Genomic DNA, 15,665 nt, shown 5'->3' with positions numbered 1-15,665 from the left:
ATCTCCTCCATCGCATGAAACACAAATTTTGAGGACTGGGAGTTAAATGCTCAGTGGTAATAAAATATTCAAGTTTACAAAACTTAGGGTATTTTCTGTTTTTCCTGCAGTCAGCTCTCTGAGGCGTGCAGCCATGAGAGGGACACAGGGTAAGTCCAGGAGCTCCTTTTCAACCAGTCTGGAGCTTTTAAACTAATTCTCTGCCCCATCCAAAGGTGACAGGATGGCTCCGTAGAGCAGCTGTGCTCTGCCAGGCCTCCCCAGCCACCTCATGCCCCAGGGCGCAGGCAGGGTGGTGGGCCTTGTGGGGGTGCTCTGGGGTACTGCGGCACATCTGCCCGCTTGGCTGCACCACATCCCTCCCCTTTCCCTTCCCTGGGTCTCAGCACACGGGTCTCATAGAGCAACACGCCAAGGACCCTCGCCACACGCTGTTTTTGAGGGGACGGCTTTGTTTCTCGGGCCGTAACAAGAGGGAAAGCCCGCCTCGCCAGACTGGTTGTCGCCGCTTCACACCTCCCTGAGGCTCCCTGCCCACTCTTAACATGGCCGCGTCACCCGCTTCCAAAATGGCCGCCGCAGCGCCGCGAAGCGCTCGCACCATAGAGACGTACGGCGGTCCGCTCTGCACGCCGCTACGGCGTACTCTATGGCAGCGGGGAGCCGTGGGGATCTCTATGGCAGCGGCGGCCGCGCTGCCGGGCAGGCGAGTCCCGGGGGCGCCGGCCGCCAGGCACTGACCGGGCCCTGGCGGCGGGAGGATGCCCCTGGCTGCCTACTGCTTCCTCCGAGCTGTGGGGAAGGGCAGCTACGGGGAGGTGAGCCTGGTGCGGCACCAGGAGGACAGCAAGCAGGTAGCGATGGGCTGGTCGCAGCGGGGTACGGCTGCAGCCGGGGCTGGCGTGAGGGGAATGGCCGGGGCCTGGTGTGGGTGTGCCGCTGGGGCCGTGGCCTGCTGCCTGTGGCCACCCCTTGGCCTGTGGCCCTGACAGCCGTGGGCACGACCAGGGCTCTGGCCTGGTGTCGGAGTGCAGCTGTGGCCATGACCTGGTGTTGAGGTGTGACTGCCACCACATGAGCTGGGCTTGCCTGTCGAGGTATTCCTGTTTTTCTCCTTTGTGTATGAAGAGTTTTATTAAAGATGTGGAGAAGACTCTGCTCCCCCCCCCTCCTTTTTAATCTCAAAAACCCCCCACTAGCCCCCCCTTCCCAAATCATCACTTTTTTTTTCTTTTTCTTTTTCCTCCATTTAAATAAAAATGCTTATTGTTTTTTAAAAATGTATACTGCCTTGTTTTGGGGAGGAAAACCTAGTTTTGGTAGTCCTTTGGGTGACAGGAAAATACAGCCCGCTCTTTTTAGCGTGAAGCAGAAAAGGCTGCTTTTGGCTCGTTACTGCTTGTGTAGTCTCTCTAAGATACATGCACGAGCAGTGGAGATAGCGATAGCAAGGATGGAAAAAAAGGGCCTTTGGCGTTGGCTTTTGCTGGCATCAGCTGTGCTGGAGGAAGATGGGCTTTGTGTTTGCTGTATCGACTGCGGCAGAGCCTGGCAAAGTTTTGGTATTGTCAGAGTTGAAGTGCAAGCAGTTTTTTCTTTACCTTTTTGTTGGAAAATTGAAATAATCTGTCTTGCCTGGCCAAAGCAGATGTGTTTGATAGGAAATGCAAGAGGATAAAGAAATGGGGATGGAGAACATCCACAGAGCAGTACTGCAGAAACCTTGGGGGTGAGCCTTATGCCCAGGATTTGACTAGAGATGATGGGAGAAGCGTTTGTGCCCAGTGGTGATCAGAGGGTGCATCCTTTCTGGATGAAGGCCTGGAAGAGGCTGTAATCCAAAGGTGAATCCCTGGGTTCGGTAGCAGCAATGGCAGCACTTGTTCCTTCCAGGCCGCTCTGGTGCATAGTCCAATGTCCGCAAAGAGTTGCTAACCTCGTGGTCCTAAAAGTAAACAGTGCATTGAGGTGACTTTCAACTGTATGTGGGTCCTTGGATTTCAGCTCTTTGTCGTGCTGCTGATCATTAACATTGGCAAGAGCCTTGCTTCCTTATCGTTGTTATTTTATCTTAAATATTTAATGCATTTTACTGTCTCTTATCTTTTGCCAACTTTTATAAACTTTCTTCTGTAGCAGGATGATTGGGATTTTTTGTTGTGGCTTTGGCGTAGTGCTACATGTCCTGTAAAAGAAATTATATTTTAAGTGTATTTGCTGTTAACTGTATGCTGGTTTTTTTGTGGAGAAGGTCAAGTGGCTTCAAATGTTTAAAAAAAAAAAAATCCAATTTGTACACAACTTGGTATCAAATAAGGCAGAAGAGCATTGCAATAGACTTCATGGGAATCTTGCCAGGATAACATGCTCATTAAACCAAATATAACCAATGCGAGGTTTAAAGTTAGGCTATATGCATGCTTTTTGTACTTTGGTAGTATATCATCTAAAGACAGATGCTAATATAAAGCTAAAAGCTTTTGGTTTCTACACCCAAAGATACAGTTGTAGTTGACTTGTCAAATAGAACACAGTACTTACAGCATTTCTATTTTATTTCACACTTAGATGATGATGTACAGAATTAGGTTTTTTTATATTCTTCTTGGGAGCATCGTCACAGGTTATAAGAATTGAGGCACTTGTGTAATATCCAGCAGACTTCTGAAACACAAAATCACGAGGTACTGTTGATTTCTGCATAATTGGCTCCCTTGATATACAGCGGGCAGTCTTCCTCAACACTAATTAAATGTGCTGGACTAAATTAATAGGGCCAGCCTGGGACACCCTAAGCAATTGCCAAGGACACTGAAATATGAGTAAGTAAAATTTTTTTTAGATGTTTAGGTTTAAAAGCTCTCAGGTAAGTGTGGGTCAGGTGTATACTGTGGCATGATTGTTCCAAGGAAAGCTGATGCCCTAAAAGTGATTAGCACAGAATTTACACCAGGAAGGGGGCCAGGTCAGAACTAAATATTGGTGCTGTGTATGATGAATGTGTGCTATGGATTTTATTGTCTCATCTTCAGCTTCAATTGTATTTTTGCTAAAACCTGAAATTCCTTAGAAGTACATATTAGGGAAGTAAATAACAGCTTTCATGTGTAGTTTTAAAAAATTCTAGGCCCATCTTAATACAGAATAAAAGAAATTTAGCAATCAGCGTAAGACCTTTTGGTTCTTTCAGTATGACCAAGATTCTCTACTTCCCTGTGTTCATTTCTTCTTGAATAAGTTTAAGCCTGCATATGCAGAAGCTCATAAATGCAACAGATAGTTTTAAGAAAAGTGAATTATGTCTGTTTTCAGGTTTTTGAGAAAGCAAGTAGAGATGCACATTGGAAAAACTACTATATTTCTTTTTCTGATAGAAGCTTTTTTCTTATTCTCTCATGCTTCACTGTTTTGTAGACTTTTTGTACAAAACAATCCGAAGTCAGTTCTGCCTTGGGGGTCTTCTGCCAGTTACAAGTTTTTTAAGAAAACAGTGAGCAGGCCTGAAAAGCTCAGCATCATTACTTTGTGCGTTCAGAAATTCAGCTCTGTTAGGTATTTTTTGTGAATATAACAGTGGGGATTTTGTAATCTAAGTCTTGAAACTGAGATTTTAACAACATTTTTGGTCTTCAAATCTAGGATCCATGTTCACCAAAGTTGTGCTGTTATTTCTTGAGTTTCTCTCTGTTAAAAAAAAAAAGTTTCATTTCTGAAGAAGTGAAAGGAAAAGTCTACTTTTCCTTGATATAAAATGAAAGGAGTTGGATTTGGTTTTCTAGCAGAGAGCGCAAAATAATTCTAGCTAGATGACTTTTATCCTAGACATCCATTGTCATTTTTTGCATATGACTGCATACTCTCCTTAATGTTGTTATATTTTTAAAGTTACTATTGAAATGGCCTGTTTTGAGAGTAACTGTGATGCACAAACTGTTATTTCAGGCTTAAGAGATGAATGATAGACACATGTTTAAAATGAGAGTGGGGGGGGGAAGATAAATCTGAACATTAGTCAAGAGAAAGCAAAAGGCTACAAAATTCCTGTGCAGAGTTTTATTCAGGTAGATGAATAAATAAGCACACCTGTTCCATTTTTATGGTGTAATGGTAGAAATTATGTGTAACTGCTAGAGAAATTGAAGTTTCCATATAGAATAACGTGTGGAGATTTCAAATACTGTATTTCCTTTAGGTTTGGGGAATTCCCTAGGGCTTCTGCATAGTTACTTTCATCTCTCATGATACACCTTGCAATTTCTTTTACAGTATGTCATCAAAAAGTTAAATCTTAAAAATGCTTCCAACCGAGAGAGGAAAGCAGCAGAACAAGAGGCACAGTTGTTATCCCAATTGAAACACCCGAACATAGTCACCTACAGAGAATCCTGGCAGGGGGAAGATGGCTTATTATATATTGTTATGGGCTTCTGCGAGGGAGGAGATCTGTATCACAAACTTAAAGAGCAGAAGGGCAAACTTTTGCCTGAGCATCAGGTGGTGGAGTGGTTTGTCCAGATTGCCATGGCACTGCAGGTAAAATAAAGTATAACTTTGTCACCTTCAGATATAGATTGAATTTTGGCTCTTTCTGCATTCAAAATTTCCACAGTTAGGCTGCAGTCTGAATTCCAGTTTGGCTGAATTAGCATCTAAATACAGTGGTTATTACTATATTAAAAATGTTCACAGGTCATTGCAGTCAAATTAACTATTTTAGGTAAGGAATTGCTATTTTATGTCTACGCCTCTGTATCACAGTAGACAGTGGTAACCTCCAGGGTGTTTGCAATTCTAGTCTGAAATGCTTCTCTGGTTTGAAAGTTTAGATTAAATTTACAAAATGTAGTTTAGAAAAAAAGCAGATTATTTTAGAAGCATTTTGTGTTCTATGGTTCTGCTGGTGTTTTTAATGGTACATTTAGACTACTAATTCATAATTTCTATTAAATCTTATCTCTGTTGAAATTTAGTAATGGGAGGTTATCGAACTTTAAAGACAATTGTTACAGTAATAAAGACCAGATATAAATGTTAAGACTAAGAAAGAAGAAATTGGACAGAAAATTCTATTTTAAAGTTGCCAGTCTACAGTACCGCTTGGTCTTGTTTATTATAAGACTAATTTTCTTTCCTGTTCACACAAAGCCACACTGTATTTTCCACTGAAATTTTATACTTAAGACTAAGAAATGATTGTCAAGAAACGGAAGCAGCAGAAGGCGAGTTAAAGTCTGAGTCTTAACTTTAGATTTTTATTTCCTTTTTTCTGCTGGCTTGTTAGAGCCACACAGGGAGATTTCAGTAAAGCAGAGCCAAGTTTTGGGTCTGTGCCTGTATCAGTCATTCTTAATTCACTAATACTGTCTTTAGCAGGGGCACTCCTGATTTTCAAAGTGATGTATGTGTCTTTTCTGTGTTTGTATTTTCCCTCTTTGACTTGTGTAATATGATTTTATTTTTCAGAGTAGAAGAACCAATGAGGAAGTTACTTAACTCTATTTATATGTTCTTTTCCCCCAGTATTTACATGAAAAGCACATTCTGCACAGAGATCTTAAAACTCAAAATGTTTTTCTGACACGAACAAATATAATCAAAGTGGGTGACCTGGGAATAGCCAGAGTGTTGGAAAACCAATACGACATGGCCAGCACTCTCATAGGCACACCGTACTACATGAGCCCTGAACTCTTTTCTAACAAACCCTATAACTACAAGGTAGAGTATGTTAATGCAAATGTTGTTTCTACTTCGTTAGGCAACTTATTTTGTTTGTCTGAGAACTTTACAGTCTTATCTATTGTTTTTAATTTCTTATCGCTTCCAACTCTTTTTAATGTCCCCAAAGACCAAACAAAAAAAAAAGGGAGAGAGATTTGCAGGGACCTTTGTTTCTGGAACTGTATGTGCTGCAGTAGGTGGGAATTCACAGTGTGTGATGAGTTATCACAGCTGAGGTGTTCAGCTGGCTGCCTGTACCTATTGCAGCATGTCAATGTAAACAAAAATATCAGTCTATGTTAGCTGCATTTTCTAAAATTATTATGTAACAGGTAGGAAACTTTATACTCAGGAGTCTGTATTAGACATAAGAGCAGCATTAAAAAAAGAAATTTTAAGTAGAGAAATAAGCAGTATTGCTGTGAATTTAAAATATAATAAAATAAAGCAAACATACTCTTGCTGCAAGCCACACACACCATAAATATGAATGTCTGCAATGAGCAAGAGCTGAGAGGAAACTGTTCTTCCAATGCAAAATGAAAAGATTTTCATTTGCCAGTTAGATCCAATGTTGTACTTGAAAAGAAAACAAATAAAACCCCCTACAAATGGCAATTTTTTACACTTTTCTTAAAAACCTGGTGGTATTTGGAAAAAATAATTTAGTTGATCAAAATTAAAAACAAAATAGTGAGACTGAAGCTAAAAGTTTGCAATGGAGTTTGATCTAATTAATTAGTTTATTGTCATTGAAGGCCTCTGAAAACAGGTAACTAAGCCTGGAGATAAAACTTCTACAATTAATATGAAGGTCCCAAAACTTTTTTCTTTTTTTTCCTTTTTTCAGTCTGATATTTGGGCATTAGGCTGTTGTGTTTATGAAATGGCTACACTGAAACATGCCTTTAATGCTAAAGACATGAACTCATTGGTTTACCGAATTATAGAAGGAAAGGTAAAACTTCTAAGATTTATTTTATCTGTGCTTGGATTTTCTGTCTAGAACTTGAGATAACCTTTTCCAAACAGAAATATTGCATGGACTTAAAAATATTTTGCAGGTTATGACTGGTATTTCATGGCAGTATATGATGTAATATCAGACCCAGGAAGTTACTAATTTGTAGATCTTGCTAGAGCTTCTTGTTACTTTTTTTGTGTAACTAGTATAATGATTAATTTTCAAAGTTCTGAGATGGCTTTCTTACTTTGCTTCTGCTTTAAAAATTGTGCAAAGAAATAAATCACTATTAATGTGATGCCACTTTCCTGTTAGGTAAGACTAGCTTATTTAAGTGTCTTATTTGTTTTGGCATATAATGAAGTTAACATGGATTTATTTTATGTACGTATTTATGCCTATTCATTGAACTTTAACTGCTGATATTAATAAAAAATATGAGAAATTCTTAGACAAAACACTTAGAATTTTTGTATTTCTGTTTCATGGGTTGTTAAGCACTTGGGTAACTTTCAGGATATGAACGATGGGGCTATTTTTTATGCAAAGTACCTGGCTGAATATAACTGTCATGCATAAATAATCTGGCAGTAGCCCATATTGACAAATATGTTGAATAATATCAGACTTCCCTTTTGTTTTACAGCTGCCACCCATGCCAAAGGATTACAGCCCACAGTTGGTAGAAATAATACGAACTATGCTCAGCAAAAAACCTGAGGAAAGACCTAGTGTGAAGAGCATACTACGGCAGCCATATATCAAGCACCAAATTTCGTTGTTTTTGGAAGCCACGAAGGCGTAAGATACTTTCGTTTGAGTGATTCTATGCAAAATATTCACGTTACTGTGGTCTGTTTTACAGCTTTTTCTGTTTTTTTATAGCAGGATAAAATTAGTTCTGTTGTGTGCAGTTCCAAAGCATATGAACATATGAGTTGCTTTAGATTCTTTGAGAAATATAGTAGGAGGGAATTAGAATGGAAACTAGTTTTTTGGGCAAATGCAGACTAAAACTGTGCAATGGTTAGAATTGCACAGCTTATTCAGAGAGTTTAAAAAAAAAGTACCACCACTATTTTCAAGGAAGTGATAGGAAATATACATCTTTCCATATGGTTCTTTGAGGCCATTTATCAGCTAAGAGTTATAAAACCAAATTCCTTTTGATATTCACTCATATAACTATTTTTCTTTGTCAAACTTAGTTATTTTACTGCTTCCATGTAGGGCTGATCCTTGGTACTATGCTGAACAAGTGTACATTGCCGACAGAGTCTGAAGGGTGTGTTTAAGCTCCTTGTGTAGAGATGAAAATGAGTATGTTGTGCACAGTCTGTTGAAAAAGCCCAGTATCTTATATTCTCTGTATGTAAGCTGTTTAGTGGAGTGGATTTTTTTAATTAGTATAATATGAAGAAATATCTTAAGGTCTTCTTGATGGTGACTGAATGAGCAACTTCTATTTTCTTTACAGGAAAGCAGCCAGAAGTCATAAGAAAACAGTGAATTCTAAACCTAAAGAGCCTTGTTCTGTGGTCCCAGTGAAGAATGAATCTCATAGCAGGAATGTTATGCACCAAAACCACTCCTTTGATCAAGCCAGGAAATATAAAGTTGTGAGAGATATATATATATTTATTTATTTATTTTTAAATAATGCACTTTTTCTAGAGGAAGAAACAGCATTTTATAAGAAATGCCTTAAGCATTCATGACAACATAGATCTGACTCCTAGCAATGTGTAAAATTCATATTAAGGAAGGAATTGTGTTTAGGCAAGAGTGGAACTAAATAGCTGTGGATCAGTAAAACTAACTGCAATGTCTAAACTATAAGATGTTAACTAAACAACATCCAGCTTTTAATTTGTGGGTCACTAGGTCAATTACTTATGGAGTATTTGAGGTCAAATATTTGATGACAAGTGGTAATCATTTTGAAATACATATTTTTGACTGGAAAAACTAATTATAGTTAAAAAAAAATTGTTCATTGTTGGAATTCTTTCTAGTGTTTAGAAAAATCTTTTGTAATGGTTAATCTTGTGCATGTTTTTTATATTCTGGAATGAATCTGCTATTGTGGGTTTAAGCTTTCAGTGCTGAAATACTGTGTGTATATGGTGTAGTACATCTTAAAAACTGTTGGTGCTTGTTGGCTCCTCCTGAAAGGAAGAGCCAAGGGAGTGCAACTTTTCTTTCATGGTCCTGGTGAAAAGTAGGTGTACTGCATGTGTATAAAGCAATGCCTGAAATATGTCATTTGCAAATATAGTCTGAATCTCTTTACAAATGTGGGTTGTGGCTTTTTTGAGGCTCTTAATCTGTAATTGATCATAATTTCATTGCAATTTATGTAGTCTGGTATGTTAATGATTTTCCTTAGGTGCTTAGAGTATTCTTTCATATGTGCATAATACCCAAAAGGTAATTAATTTTTTCATGTTCCTTTTAATTCTAGACTGAAGAAAGTTGTGTCATCAAATACAAAGCCACCAAATTTTGTCCCTCAGAGAAACCATCTGTTGAGTTGGAAAGAAAACCAAGCAATAATGATTTGAACAACCTGGGAGACTCCTTAGCTACAGTTAGTGCAGTGAATATTGATATCTTACCATCTGAAAGGATGAAGTATGGAAGTGAGAAGTGTGGCAGTGAGCATATTCCAGAGAATAATAAAGCAAAGTGTTTAAATGTTCCAGGGAATTCTAAAGTAACATCCAGTAGCCCACCAGTTAAGGAAGATGGACTACAGCAAAGAGCAAAGCAAGCTTTTAAAGCTGAAAATGTTGAGTCTAAGCAGTCTTCTCTTGATGCTATAGAACAAGATGGTGACACTTTGAAACTCCTGCAGCCTGTATCAAAAGACCAAAAGCAAACTGACCTGGTAATGCGTTTATGCTTACTTGAAACAGACTTTGAAATAGATTTTACTAATGGCCAGCTCTTAACATTTAGAGAGCTGCTGCACGTGTTTTTCTGTCAAAGTAGTAGGATGCTGCTAATGCACTTACTGAGATGTTTAAGTGGTTAGGAGCCTTGGCTTCAGATTTGCAAAGGCAATGGCGTAAAGTAGTTTTAGGTTTGCATCTAGATGATGGAAATTCTGTTTTTACTGGGAACAACAATTTTCTTTTCCAGCTGATAAGAGCGATGGTAAGAATAGTTTTGGAACTTTTGTTCTATGTTCTAAATAGGCCTGGCTAATCTCGAGTTGGTCCTGATTTAGGTGAGGGGCTAATAGGTGATGATTGTCTTTTCATTGCATTTTGGTCCTCTATGAGATTTTCATACATGCTTTTCTGATGAGAAATCATTATCTATTGTAGAGCTTGGATTCTACTGAAAAGCTGCTAGCTCCATTTGTTCCTGTTGTAATTCAAGTAAGTATCCTTCTTTGAAGGTTTAGTAGCTTAAAAACACTGGTACAGCAGGTATTTTTTCTGTCTATCAAGTAAGAGTTTATTGTGTTTGTAACTGTGATATGTTAAGGTGGACGTAGTCCAAATAGTGAAGTGGCCTGTGTTTGATTTTTTTTTTTTTTTTTTAAAGTGGGTATGTGTGTAAATCTGCAGTCTACACTTTTAAAAAATACTTTTACTTATTAGGATGATGTCTGTCATGGAGCTTCAGGAGATGCTCAGGAAAAAATTACCTCCCACTTGCAGCCTCATAGTTCTGTCAATGAACCCTCTCTTTCACGGCAGCGACGGCAGAAGAAAAGAGAACTGACTGAAGTCTCTTCAGAGAAGGTGCAGATACTTGTAAAATAATTCTCTTTCCTTTGACTCCCGCATTTTTTACTCTTAAAAAATGGGACCTATTTTTTAAAAAAGGGTAGGGGTTTTTTATACTGTTCTTGTTTCATGTGTATCTTTATAACTTCATTGGTAACAAAATGCAGAACACTCAAGATAGCCTTCAGAAGCAGTCTGTGTAATCTTTGAAAATCTCAATAACCCTCACAAGTGTGAGGTGGGTGTGCCAGATGGGTGCAAGGAAACAGAGGGAACTGTGGGCTTTGCCTTTGCTGTGCTACAGTCTTTCCTAGAAATTTCCATCAGGACTTCTCACTGTGACTACAAACTATACAGCAGTACTTTTCCTGACTGTTGTGGATAGCGCCGTTTGTAATGGGTAGTAGATTACTAGTACTTAAGCTCAGGGCAGCCATTACATGTGTCTCTGTTCTGATGAGTACAAACTCTAGGAAGAAAATCTTGGCCCTTACACGTGCACATAAGATAGGGCTCCTGTCAATGCTTCCACACCAAGCAGAGATTCCTTTAGGGAAAGGCACCAGCCATACTAGGATGAGAAGAGGGTGATTGATTTTCAGTATGATATCCTGTTTCACTCATGGGTTTTCCTTTTTGAGGGTGGGGGCAGTTGTTGCAAAGGCATTGGCTGAAAAACAGTCTAGGAGGAGGGGGACAAGATGTAGGGATGGAGAGAAGGGAAGTGGATGCAAGCAGAGGTGTAGACAGAGAGGGATGAAGTTGGGAGGTGCGAAGAGGTTACAGTAGGATCCAAAACCTCTGGCATCCAGCCTTACTATGCAAGAATGTCTTCTAGATTGCAAAGTACTTTTAACCTTTGATAAAAAAGGTGTAAATTCTTGCTCACTTCTCTTTCAAGTCCAGAGCAGTTGCTCCTCGGCCTTTACCTTTTCTTTCTGATGTGAACACAAAGACAGCACAGAGGTGTGCAGAGCAGCATGGTGCCGAAGCCTCTGAATCAGTAAATAGTACCAAAACAAGTCAAGTTGCCGTTTCAAAGGTTAGTGCTGAATACTACGTCACCTTATTTTTGTCTCTTGTTCCTTCTGGCACTTTGTTCTCTGAATGTTATGCGCAGTAAAGAAATGCATAGTAGCGTCCTACCTAATGGAAGTCCTGTCAAGCACCTGGTCAGTCAGGATGAGAAGCTGCCTTGCTGAACCAGGGAGGTCAGAATCTCCTTTTCCAGAGTGCATGTTAGTCTCATTGACCAAGACTTCATTATTTTGTAATAAATAATAAGCACTCGTTAGATGATCAAACGGTCTACTCTAATAGCGCTCTCTTCCATGTCAGTTGAAAAGGATTTTTTGCTTTATAGGTGAGTAGATAACAAAAGCCATTGTGATGATTGCTAACTAATATCAAATTAACTTCTTTTGAAGGAGCGGCCCTTGTCAGCAAGAGAACGAAGGAGGCTAAAACAGTCTCAGGAGGAGATGTTTCCCTCTGGTAATTTTTATGTTTGCATGTTAACATTCTATGTGTAAGTAGGCTGATAATTCTTCGTGAAGAAATTCTAACTTGCTGTCTGTTCTTCACTAACACCTTTAGAAAGATGCACTAAGGGTCTAGTTAAATACACACATGTTAACAGAAATTTTTATTTTTCTGCTTCTTATTCAGTTCAGTTGTGTTTAGTGGTGACAACTTGTCTTTGAAATGTACATGAAGCACAGAATATACACCTTTCAGATAGAAGCTTCAGTGTTTTCTCTTAGCAGAATACCTACCTGCCTGTCTTCTGCCAGGTGATAGACTTTTTCTTGCATGAGCATGAAACTAGTTCAAAACACATGCAGCTAAATTATAAATATTGTAAAAATGTTATCCTTCCAGTGATTCCAGCAAGACGAACATCAAATAGTGCAGTAGTTGAAGCAAAATCACATACGGAAAATCATGTTAAAGGTGCTCAGTCCTCATCAGATCCCAGTATTTCTCAGGTAAACTGGGGTCATCTGCTTTTGAAATATTTAAATGCAGGCAAAATTTGGGAAGAAAGTGATATTTTAAAAAATTCTGTGTGTGGAAGAAACTCAGTCAATAAGAGTGCACAGTTCTCTGTAAATACTGCTTTATAAGTCATGGGATAGAGTACAGTACTTATTTCTAATCCACCTTTTTGTTTGGCTAGATCAGTTTAAAATTCCAGGCTCACTGTCCTTTTTCTCTCCACTTGTCAGAGATGAAAACTAGGGATCTCTTACTGATTGTTGTGGGATCCCTAAATTGCAGTGTTTATTTTATTTTGGAAGGGAAAAAGTTTATCCTGAACTATAGTTACAGATCTATAGTCTGCTTTAAATTTCCATTAAGAACACCCTACCTTTAGCCTGGTACATCTAATTTTGCTTTGATAGAGGTGTTTGAATGTATTTTTTTTTCTTATTTTTTTAATCTGTAGTCATGTTAGGTGCATACATCTGCTGGCAAAAAGGAATAGTTGCTAGGTGAAAAGTGAATCGTTTCAGTTAATGTTCTCTTCTTTGTCTAATTAGAAAGTCCTTTTTAAGGTCTTAAATGTACATTTGACAATCTTCTGCAATGTCAGGAACATTATTAATACCAATAAATGCAGAAGAGTAACAGTGAAGAAATTTTAGTCTGAAATTTCAAAGTGTAGGCTCTATTTTCCTCAGCCCAGCACTTGCATGGAAGGTATTTCGCATGTTTTACCTATGTGTGCATGCTTATAACTGGTATCTAAATGCAAAAACTTCATCTGCATTCACGAACTGAGATTACATAAGGTTAGTACACACTAGCTGTATGTGCATATGCTAGTGATATTTTTGCATATTAGGCTATGCACCGAGCACAAGACTGTAGAGAGACAAGTGGTTAAAATCCCTCTATATTTTAGTGAATGCTGGGAACTTACTGAACTGATAAAAATTTATTTAAATACTATTTTTAAATATGTATTTAAAGACCAATAGACAGGCTAAGGGTAATCACTTTATAATATAGTTGGCTGAGAACTGATGGATGTACATGATTTAATTGTTTTAAAAGGCACTTGGTGAAGCATTTGTAGTGGTTGAAACTGCATGACTGAGATGTAATGCTAGTCAAATATGCATTTCATAAAGTATGTTGACGATATTCTATGTATTAGCTTGTTTCTAAAACCGAAGGTTACACCTTTTGAATATTATCAAGCTGAGTCTGTAAAAATATGCTTGTTGAAAGGGTGTTTTTCATGTAAGAAAAATAATTCATGCCATGTTATAAATTACTTTTGGCTATTAGAACTTTTGTTGTTTATTTCCTCTTCACTTAGAGAAAGAGAGAAACCCATTGCCTGTCTGATGATGAGTTAAGCTCTTCCACAAGCTCTACAGATAAGTCTGATGGAGATTCCAGGGAGAAGTAAGTATTTTGATTAATACTGTGCAAGAGTTTTCACTGCTGTATTGGACCTGGAGTTGGAGTGGGGAAAAAAAAAATGGCAGGAATTGCTTTCACACTTTATCTCTACATAGTGAGTGATTGAAGTATGTGATGCATAAAGAAAACAAACTCCATTTAATCGTTGTCTCTCTGCGACTATAAACTTTCCGTGCTGAACTTTCTGGGACGTGTGATTGTGGACTGTTTTTTGTCGACTGTAGCTTCCCAGAAAACCAGTGTTCCAGCATGAAAGGACATATACTGTCAGGATGCATTAAAAGCATGAGTTCAAAGGTGCCTATGTGCTTCCTTTCTGCTGTGAATGAGGCTGTATTTATTTCTGATTTTGTCAATGTAAGCAGCTTTTCAAAAAATATTCTTTGTTGCGTTACCACAGGTACAGCTACACAGGTAGCAGTAGCCAATAGTATTGTGAATTGTTGCTCTGTGAACAGGCTCTGAGCCTTTTTTAGATGAAATTCTGCTAATGTTGCTATTGATAAAACTGCACCACAAGAAGTAATTTGACATGGAATACTTAGCAGGACCTCATTAACTTACTGAAAGTCCTCTGACTGCAAGGTGGAAGTTGCATTGTGAATGGTGACTGAATTACATCTTATTTCTCCTCTACTAGAAAAAGCAATATGAATGAAATGAATGACTTGGTGCAGCTAATGACACAGACACTGAAAATGGACTCTAAGGAGAACTCTGAATACTGTGTAACCTCGACTCCAGCCCCAGAATTTAAACTTCATAGAAAATATCGAGACACTTTGATTTTGCATGGAAAATCACCTGATGAATCGGAGGAATTAAAATTTGGAGAGATTCCTTCAGGTCTGTCACTCTGTTATTGCTTTAAATGAATGGTTGTCAACGGCTAATAACAAAAGAAAACCTGCTAGTGGGCAAGAGAAGACAATCCACTCTTACTTCCTCTCAAGTTCCAACAATACTTATAGAAATAAACATCTTTAAATAATTTTAGAGTAAAACTGCTCTAGTTGTGGTTTACTTGGCAAGGAAAGGAATGTGTGATCAATCTGTGTAATTATTAATGGAGAAAGCTGGTCTGCAATATGATTTTTTTTCCCCATGTGACTTGGAAGCTTCCAAAATGAATAGTTGGAGTTGAGTATTTTGAAATAAGATTTTTATAGCTGTAAAGCTTTGTGAATTACGGATAAAGCTTAAATTGTACACAAAGCATTAAATGCCGTGGACGGTTGTACAAGTATAGAAGATCATCCTCATTGCAGAATTTGGGCAAGCTTATTTTTCCTACAGATACAGGTGCAAGAATCAAATCTCTTTTCATATTTAAGGTATGGTTTAGACCTTAAGTATGTATATTTATTCCAAAAAGTAAGAATAAATTATATTTGCTATGACTGCACTTACTGTGCAGCAAGAACAAGTGAAAAAGCTGAGGGCAGGATTTTGAAGTCTCAGACCTTCTTGTGCTTGTGGTTTTAAATGGTAAGGATTGTAACTAGTCTGGTGACAGGCAAAGCAATGGGACAACACTGGATTTTACTCTGGTAAGTTGATTCTACATAGCTAAAATAAAATACACTGAAAGAGTTTGTCTCTAAACAGGTATGAAACAGAATGTCGAAGGTACAAATTTCAGTGCTTTTTTTTCCTGTCCATTTTTCTCACTCTTAAGAATGTTTACTTACTACCATTTGGGATGACAGGGCTACTGTATTTCTAAGCTGAAACTTATTTCAATTAGATCAGATGTTTTATTTTCAGAAGGTGATCCATCCTATGAAAGGAGTGTTGGTGATTTC

At 38.3% G+C, this 15,665-nt stretch overlaps 1 protein-coding gene across 5 annotated transcripts in view; it reads left to right on the top strand.

Annotated features, from left to right (window-relative positions):
* The first annotated feature begins 582 nt into the window (after positions 1-582).
* Positions 583-15,665, top strand: part of NEK4 (NIMA related kinase 4) — an 18,689-nt gene continuing 3,606 nt past the window's right edge. For 3 of the 5 annotated variants that reach the window (XM_054838393.1, XM_054838394.1, XM_054838392.1), the window contains exons 1-14: positions 583-854; positions 4,267-4,533; positions 5,521-5,718; positions 6,572-6,679; positions 7,332-7,486; positions 8,163-8,304; positions 9,150-9,575; positions 10,018-10,071; positions 10,297-10,440; positions 11,327-11,467; positions 11,853-11,919; positions 12,307-12,413; positions 13,754-13,842; positions 14,501-14,706. In XM_054838393.1, coding sequence (XP_054694368.1) covers positions 762-854; positions 4,267-4,533; positions 5,521-5,718; positions 6,572-6,679; positions 7,332-7,486; positions 8,163-8,304; positions 9,150-9,575; positions 10,018-10,071; positions 10,297-10,440; positions 11,327-11,467; positions 11,853-11,919; positions 12,307-12,413; positions 13,754-13,842; positions 14,501-14,706 — 2,197 coding nt within the window. In that variant the 5' untranslated portion in view covers positions 583-761. The remainder of the gene's footprint in view (positions 855-4,266; positions 4,534-5,520; positions 5,719-6,571; positions 6,680-7,331; positions 7,487-8,162; positions 8,305-9,149; positions 9,576-10,017; positions 10,072-10,296; positions 10,441-11,326; positions 11,468-11,852; positions 11,920-12,306; positions 12,414-13,753; positions 13,843-14,500; positions 14,707-15,665) is intronic. The other 2 variants (XM_054838396.1, XM_054838395.1) reach the window with 2 other exon arrangements.

The sequence above is a fragment of the Grus americana genome, chromosome 11 (assembly GCF_028858705.1).
Source record: "Grus americana isolate bGruAme1 chromosome 11, bGruAme1.mat, whole genome shotgun sequence".
NCBI classification, from domain to species: Eukaryota; Metazoa; Chordata; class Aves; order Gruiformes; family Gruidae; genus Grus; species Grus americana.
The sequence above is the reverse complement of the archived record's forward strand: the minus strand, read 5'-3'. Positions and strand labels throughout refer to the sequence as shown.